The 8,661-nt window shown below is 47.6% G+C and overlaps 1 protein-coding gene across 1 annotated transcript; it reads right to left on the bottom strand.

Moving 5' to 3' along the window:
• Nucleotides 1–2,063: 2,063 nt before the first annotated feature.
• On the bottom strand, nucleotides 2,064–7,582 carry LOC130273333 (uncharacterized). The gene is made up of 2 exons (XM_056519926.1): nucleotides 7,569–7,582; nucleotides 2,064–6,859 (listed from the first exon to the last, which is right to left on the bottom strand). Exon 2 carries the CDS (start codon nucleotides 6,806–6,808, stop codon nucleotides 2,540–2,542), a length of 4,269 nt encoding a protein of 1,422 aa, XP_056375901.1. The 5' UTR covers nucleotides 6,809–6,859; nucleotides 7,569–7,582; the 3' UTR covers nucleotides 2,064–2,539.
• Nucleotides 7,583–8,661: the final 1,079 nt, after the last annotated feature.

Below are 8,661 nucleotides of genomic sequence, written 5' to 3'. Positions count from 1 at the left end.
TATAGACCAGTATAGAGTACCAGACCAGGCTCTTCCCCTATTTTTCCTTAAAACTGTGATTTTTTTTTGTATATTCCAGCTATCATAGATTACTATTTATCAATTGTCACAGCAGTTTGGATTGGTGATCAATGAATGTCCCCCATTATGTGCTGATTTTTTGTCATCTTCAAGACACTGACACTGATGTAGCTTGTCCTTGTAATGGATCCTTATATAATCATTAGAAGTAGAGCTCACATTCTAGTAGCAGTGTCAGTCTATGCTGGCTCCATTATGAGTTGGATTAAAGCCATGAAGATGCGTCAGAAGATGGATTAAGTGGAAGACATCAAGTCAGGGGAAAGCAGTATACAGTTGATAATGAGACCGGTGATGAAGTCGAGGACATGGAGGTTGGGTGAAAGGTGTTTCCTGAATGACATTGAGATGGTTGATGAAGAGGTCGGACAAAGGCAGTTTCCATATGACATTGAGATGGATAATATTAAGGAGGATCAGAATTTCAGCTATGACAATGAGACCTCATCATGGCAGCAATTGGATTTAAAAGTTGAGTGGATAAGAGGGACAGCATCATTACCATCACTTTGCTATACCTCCTTACAAGGTACAGGGTTTTTTAATACTATATACCATTCATTTATTGTCACATCCTGGAATTAATGTTACATTATTGGACATCATTTTCTAGATCATTGATAACATCTACCTAAATTATTTTACAATGTAATTGGAGTTTTCCAATGACATCTATCACATCTGAAATGTTCATGAAGACTGTCAGGTAACAGAAACCTCAGTATAGGAGGAGATGATAAGTAGCTGACACATCTGATAGCTACCCTATAAAGGTCATAGAAGGCACTCTATCAACCACGCTTTCAACTGGGTTCTTATCTCAGAAAATAGCAGAATATTTCAAGAGATTCTGGGGGAGATTTATCAAAACTTGTGCAGAGGAAAAGTTGACCAGTTGCTCATAGCAACCAATAGGATTGCTTCTTTCATTTTTAAAAAGTCCTGCTACAAAATGAAAGAAGCGATCTGATTGGTTGCAATAAGCAACTGGTCAACTTTTCCTCTGGACAGCGTTTGATAAATCTCCCCCATTGAGTGCAGGGAGGTGGTCACTGCTTTGCTATACAGTAGATAGACAGGTGTCAATCAGTGTTAAGTGGGTGGTGCTGTTCACAGTGCCTTTAATATTATATTAAGTGATTTACTTTGTTATTCATCATGGGGCAGAGTAACCAAAACAATCTAATACTTACATGGAGATGTATCATTTGCACCATATTTTACTCCACTTTTCTACCATGCCATTTTTCCCTTATGCCTATGTTAAATGTACCACATGCATCATAAAGTTGCATGATTTATGACACATTTGCGGCATTTTCTAAAGCATTGTTGATGATTTTTGACTCAAAACAGATAACAACCAATCACAGCTGAGCTTTCACATCTCTAATTCCTCTGATAAAATAAAAGATAGCTGGGTTTCATCACTTTCTGTCTAAGGCAAAAATGAGACACATTTTTGTCTTAGACAGATTGATAATTCTAGGGCCAATCTAGGGCTCTTCTTCCCCTCCATGACAACTCGGGCCTTTCTGTTCGGTACCATTTTCACCAAGGCCGAAATTTATCAATCTGTCTGAGAGAAATACAAATATTTTCCCATAGCGACCAATCAGAGCTCAGCTTTTATTGTCCTAGAGCTTATAAACATATAAAAGCTGAGCTGTGATTGGTTGTTGTGGGCAAATCAGTTTTTTTCTCTCAGACAGATTAATAAATCTGGGCCAGGCTGTTTCTACCTTTAAGAACCCACCCAGGTGCAAAGTGGGATGTCTTTACCCCTTTTAGTCCCTTAGGATGCAGCAAAATCACTATTAATACTGGCAAAAGGGACATTGAAGTGAAAATTGAGGATTTTCCTAGTAGAGTGACGGAAAATATTGATTTTATTAAGACAGGAGGCGAATATCAGAATGCATTATCCTTCTTTATTTTGCCCATTAGCAGAAAGAATGACAGTGTTAAACATAAAAAGAAAACACAGGTGTCCAAGCACCTAGTAACCATAGCAACTCCCTCCTCCATCCCACCAATCCAAGCATAGACTGCCCTATAAAACCAAGCTGCAGCCCCTCCTCCTCCTCTTTCTTTATGCCGTGATTAAGTCCAGCATCGAAACTGCAGAACTCGCGCGACGGCGTCCACACGGAGGATCTTGAACCAATAACGCAGAACGTCAATCTTCAAACAGGAACGATCAACCGGATAGGTCACGCAGCTGACCCCAACAAAGAACCGTGGCAAGGCAGAACCATTCTTCAATATCCTGAAAACAACAAAGGTTATAAATAATAACGGGTAGGGGAAACGGGTGGGATGATATTCGCCTCCTGTCTTAATAAAATCAATATTTTCCGTCACTCTACTAGGAAAATCCTCAATTTTATTGCAGACAGGAGGCTCATATCAGAATGCATGTTCAAAGCACAGTACATAGAGAAGCATCATAAATCCATCACAATACAGACATAGACACATGTACAGTAGGTTTAAAATAGAACGTACGGAATGTATCCTCGGACGACCAGTCGGCCGCCCTCAAGAGTTCCGAAAGTGAGCCACCCGTCTGAAAGACTTTGGTCGACATCGCACTCCTAGTGGAGTGAGCCGTGAATAGTGACACATCAATACCCGCTAAGGACATTGTCAATTTCACCCACCGAGCCAATGTCGGGGAGGAAACCGGTAAATATGGCGGACAATAGGAGATGAGGAGCTGCGCCGAACCCGTCGGACGACGCGTAGCTGTCTTCAACTCATAAGATCGAAGACATCGCACGACACACAATTTCGGGCGCGTCGGAAAAAATGGGAAGAAAACCGAACGTAGATCGGTTTTGGTCCTACGACAAATGGAAAAACGAACCCCGTCGGGAACAAATTGTTTCCTGGAAATATCCAGGGCCCGTACGTCTGACACACGCTTGATGGAGACCAGGCATAACAACATTGTCAATTTAAACGACAGGAGTTTAAGAGACAAGTCGTCATTGTCTTCCCATGTCTCAAACATGCGTAATACACTGCTAACATCCCACGTGGTGAGATATCGCGAAGAAGGCGGTCTCTTAAACCGCATCCCCCTCATAAGACGGCAGACAATAGGGTGTTGTCCAACCAACAAGCCATCCACCAACCCATGGGAGGCGGAAATAGCCGAGCGATAAACGTTAATCGTGCGATAAGCTTTCCCCGCCTCAAAAGACTCCGAGAGGTAATTAATGACCTCCGCTACAGGGGCACGTACGGGATCCAAATCCCGTCGTGAGCACCAACGAAGCCAAAGTCCCCAGGCTGATCGATAAGCCGATCTGGTACCTGGAGCCCAAGCGTCATTGATGAGGTCAGAAGCCGATTGCGAAATGCGGCCCCCAAGCGAAGGTGTCCCGAAATCAACCATGCCAATAGCGGCAGCTGATCGTCCGATGTCAAGGGATGAAGATTCCCTGAGGGGTCTCGAAGCAACGTGAGTAGAGGCGGACACAACCTCGGCACATCTATGGCCATCCCCAGGACCTGGGGAAACCATGACTGAGTCGGCCACCAGGGGGTGATCAACACCAGCGTCGCTTTTTGGGACACCGTCTGCCATAATACTCTGGGGATCATGGCAAATGGCGGGAAGGCGTACAGAGTGCTCTGTGGCCACACTTGAAGAAACGCGTCCGTCGCCATGGCGTCCGGATCCGGTCGCCAACTGAAAAATCGTGGCAGCTGTCGATTGAGACGAGATGCGAATAAGTCGATACTCAATGGTCCCCACAGGGCATGGATCGCCCGGAACACCGTTGGTTCCAACATCCAATCGCTGGAGTCCGTGAGGTACCTGGAATTCCAGTCCGCAATGGCGTTGGAAATTCCAGGAAGATACTCCGCGGTCAACAATATATTCCGCTGAAGGCAGAATTGCCAAAGGACCGTCGCGAGATCTGCGAGGATCTTGGATTTCGTGCCTCCCAGGCGGTTGATGTATTGAACGGCTGCTACATTGTCCATGCGCAGCAGGATACAACAATCCGACCTGTGGAAAGCGAAACTCCTCAGGGCAAAGGTGCCCGCGAGAAGTTCCAGGCAATTGATGTGCAAACCCATTTCTGATGGTGACCACTTGCCTCCGGACGTCGATGCCCCGCAGCGGGCACCCCAACCCCGCAGGCTGGCGTCTGATTCTATCACTAAGTCCGGTTTGGAATTGAAAATTGTCTTCCCATTCCAAACCTGGGCATGACGTAGCCACCACAGGAGTTCTCCCTTGGCTTCTGCGGATAGTGGCACTTCGGTTGAGTAGGGTAAACCCTCCCTCAAGTGCCGAATCTTCAGTCTCTGCAGCGCCCTGTAGTGTAAGGGGGCAGGGAAGATCGCCTGGATGGAGGCTGTCAGCAGACCGACCACCCGAGCGAGCGCCCGCAATGAGACCACCTCCGCACGGAGAAGCTTCCGGATCTCCTTGCGGATCGTAGTCAGTTTCCTCGTGGGCAGACTCAGGGTGGCCAAGTGGGTATCCACCTCGAACCCCAGGAACTCCGTCCGTCGAGACGGCGTGAGTACCGACTTCTCTTCGTTGAGCAGAAAGCCCAACTCCGAGAGCAGAGTGGCCGTCCATTGGACATGCTGCACGGCCAACGCGTACGTGGACGCCATGATCAGAATATCGTCGAGATAGACGATCAGGCGTACCCCCCGGCTCCTGAGCAAAGCCATGACCGGTCTCAGCAGTTTGGTGAAGCACCATGGTGCTGAAGAAAGGCCGAACGGGAGGCATGCAAATTCCCATTTGCGACCTTCCCAACAGAACTGAAGATATGGACGGGAAGAAAGGTGTATCGGCACGGTCAGATACGCGTCTTTCAGATCTATCTTCGCCAACCAGTCTCCTGGTAGCAAAAGATCTCTGAGAAGATGTATCCCCTCCATCTTGAAGTGGCGATACAAAACGTACTCGTTTAAATGTTTCAAGTTTATGACCGGGCGGTGACCTCCGTCCTACTTTTTGACCAAGAAAATATTGCTCACATAACCCGGAGCGTCCCAAGACACCTCCTGAATGGCGTGCTTCAACTGCAGATCCATCAATTCTGAGCGGATCAGGGCCTTGTCGGCGTCCGCGAAGTGTATCGCTGGCGGCCAACAAGTCTGTATCGGAGGATAGAGAAATTCTATTTGATAGCCGGTTACGGTTTGCAAGACCCACGGGTCGGATGTGATCCGGGACCAGGTCCGGGAAAAATACCCCAGCCTGCCCCCCACAGGAACCCATGTTAATGACAGAATAGGCAGTCTCACCTGTGCCCCTGGATCTTGGGTATCCGCGGCTGGCACCCCTCGCTCTCCACGGACGTCCTCTAGGCGGAAAGAATGGAGTTGAGGGCTGTGGTGGCTGGGGAACTGGTGTGTAATATTGTCTGTCAGGCATGTAGTGGCCCCTGTTATAGGGTCTATAGTTGGTGGCACGGCCGGAAGGGCGACCCCTACCCCTTCCAGCCCTGGGGAAAACCTTGTTAGCGCCCACCTTTTTTAAAGAGGATTGGGCTTTGTCAAGGCCCGAGAAAAGGCCAACATACTTATTTATATTTTTAAGAAAGGCCTCCCCGAATAGTAAACCGTCCGCTGGCGGACCAGGTTCGTCGGTAGCCAGGTGAGTAAGTTGGGGATCCAGCCGCATAAGGATGGATCTCCGGCGTTCCGTAGACGCCGCAGTGTTTGCATTGCCGAGCAAGCAAACTGCTCGTAATGCCCAGCCCCGTAAAATGTCAGCATCAATTACTTCACCTGAAGCGACAGCATGTTCGGCCAATTGTAAAATCTTAGTCATAGGCCCAAGGACATCCAACAATTTGTCCTGAACAGTTTTGAAAGATTTGTCAATACCCTTTTTTGGGTTTTTACCGGTCTTAACCAGATAGCGCACCAGAATGGGGTCCAACTCTGGCGTCATGGCGACATTATTGGGCAGTGACGGTCGTGGACACTCCGCCCTCAGTTTATTGCGGTTGCGACCATCTAAAGATTTGCGCAGCCAAGCCGAAACATAATCAGCCACCTGTGACATGGGCGACCACTCCCCCGAACGGGGGTGTTTGATATTCTCCGGGCTGAAGAATGGAATTCCCATGGAATCCAAGATCGCCCCGGGGGCGTTTGTGTCAGCGGAGCCATGTGGAGGAGAACGACTCGCGTTCCCTTCCAGATCCTCGTCCTCCAACTCATACAAATCATCATCCCCAGAGTCTGAGGTGCCATCTGAATCTTCAACAAAAGAGTCGGGTTTATTACGCCTGGAGGACCGAGAGGTTCCACCGGGCATGTCATCCCCATCCGTGGGGTTCTGAGCACTCACATTGGTATCCTCAGGAGGCACTGAGGTCTTAGTTAGTTTAGAACCACCTCCAATAGTAGGTGTATTGGTAAGGTGGGTATCTAAGTCGGAGCAATAGCGTCTCTTCCGGTCCGACTTGCCGGGTCTTAGTAGGCTGGAAGCCTGGGATTGTATGTGGGAGGCGACCAAGGGGGTATCTGAAGAGGCCGGCCCTTCCCGGTGTTGCCGTGACAACGCCATGGAAACAGACTTTGATATGCTGTCATTGACAGATGACATGGCGGAGGCTAGGGCGGATTGGACCGATGTAGACACCATCTGTTGCAATAATTCAGAAGGGGCTAGGATATGGTCCTGAGATGAATGAGTCAGCCCACCATTAGGTGGAGATAGCTGATCATCAGACATGATGTAGTTAAAATATGTATGAATGTACAATATAAGTGTGCAGTCCCAGCTGTAAGGAGAGAACAGACAGAGGGACTAGCATTAACTGCAGTGAATAAATAACATGTAAATATACAAGAGTATACAATAAGAGAGAGAGAGAAAAATGTTCGCAATAAGGCGCAGCGAAAAAATCCCACTCAGTTGCGAACTGGGTAAGGCGATAATAATGCGCCAGCGCCGAAAGATGAACGGAGGGGCCGCGGGGAATCCCTGAGTCGGCGACCGACGAAACGGCCGGGCCGCGCAACCAAGGGACTCGCCGGGGCACCACACAGAAGGCCCCGCACGTAGGCGAGGTAACAGTCCAAAACGTTCGCGAAGCGAACGTGCGGACACGCCCCCCTGCGGCGCGCAAAGCGCTCAGGAGATCTCAGACTGAAAGCCGGAGAAGAAGGGGGGCGGAGTCAGGAAAAATGGCGGAGCGCCAAAGGGGAGAAAAAATAAGTGAGACAGAACAACGGTACAGGTCCCTGGGTCTGAAATACCGACCCAGAGGACAAAAGGGGGAAACGGATATAGATATATAGATGTATATAGATAGAAAAACACGGAGAGAGGGGGGAAGGAGAGAGATAAAGATAGAGAGAGAGAGGGAGAGGGACCCTCGCTCCCTCAGAAGCTGGCCACAGAGGGCAGAAGTCCCCCAACCCTGGAAGTACAGGGTCAAGGGAGAAATCACAATGTGGGTGACAGGAATGAGAATTATTAATGCACTTATCTGTTAGATACTGATGCTGCTAACGAGCAGAAAGAAAGAGGAGGAGGAGGGGCTGCAGCTTGGTTTTATAGGGCAGTCTATGCTTGGATTGGTGGGATGGAGGAGGGAGTTGCTATGGTTACTAGGTGCTTGGACACCTGTGTTTTCTTTTTCTTTTTATGTTTAACACTGTCATTCTTTCTGCTAATGGGCAAAATAAAGAAGGATAATGCATTCTGATATGAGCCTCCTGTCTGCAATAAAATTCACAACATTGTTAACCTTGCTCTTGATGTAGGGATTATTGACAAACAACTACATGATTACCGTACTTAATTGTGACTCATCCCACTGTGCCTACTATGTATTTTCTTCCCAAAATACATAAGTCTCTCGTAAACCCTTCTGGTAGGCCAATTGTCTCCCGGAGGGAGTCAATCACAAGCCATTTGTCAATCTTTTTTGACCAGCTACTATGCCAATATGCCATGGGAGCCAAATCATTTTTACGTGATACCGCTGATTTCATCAAGAAACTCAATGGAGTGACTACATCCGGCACGGTTCTTTTGGCATCACTGGATGTAGTAAGCTTATACACTTCCATTCCCCACGATCAGGGCATATCTGCAATAAAAAATGTCATTCATGGTGATTTTTTATTTACAGTTATCTGTTACAGCAATGGGGACCAATGTGGCCCCCACTTACGTAAATATTTTTGTGGCCTCCCTCGAGGAACAGTATGTCTATGTATCACACCACTTCAGCCATGTGCTGGGGTGCTGGCAGTACATAGACAACGTGTTCCTTGTGTGGGATGAGAGTGAGACAGAATTACATAATTTCCATCAGTTCCTCAACCAGATTTGCCCCAAAATCCAATTTACTCTCACTTGGTCACATGATTTCGTACAGTTTCTGAATACTGAGGTATCTGTCAGATATGGTAATTTCATCACTAATCTGTAAGTAAAGCCAACGGATTGTAATTCTACCCTACATTACACAAGCCGCCACCCGCGATCTATGATACAGTCTTTGCTCTTGAGACAAATGACTCAGGCAGGACTCATCATAAGTGACACCAATGAAGTTGAACCTGCCCTCGAAA

The sequence above is a fragment of the Hyla sarda genome, chromosome 5 (genome assembly GCF_029499605.1).
Source record: "Hyla sarda isolate aHylSar1 chromosome 5, aHylSar1.hap1, whole genome shotgun sequence".
In the NCBI taxonomy this organism is placed as follows: Eukaryota; Metazoa; Chordata; class Amphibia; order Anura; family Hylidae; genus Hyla; species Hyla sarda.
This window is presented reverse-complemented; position numbering and strand designations above follow the sequence as displayed.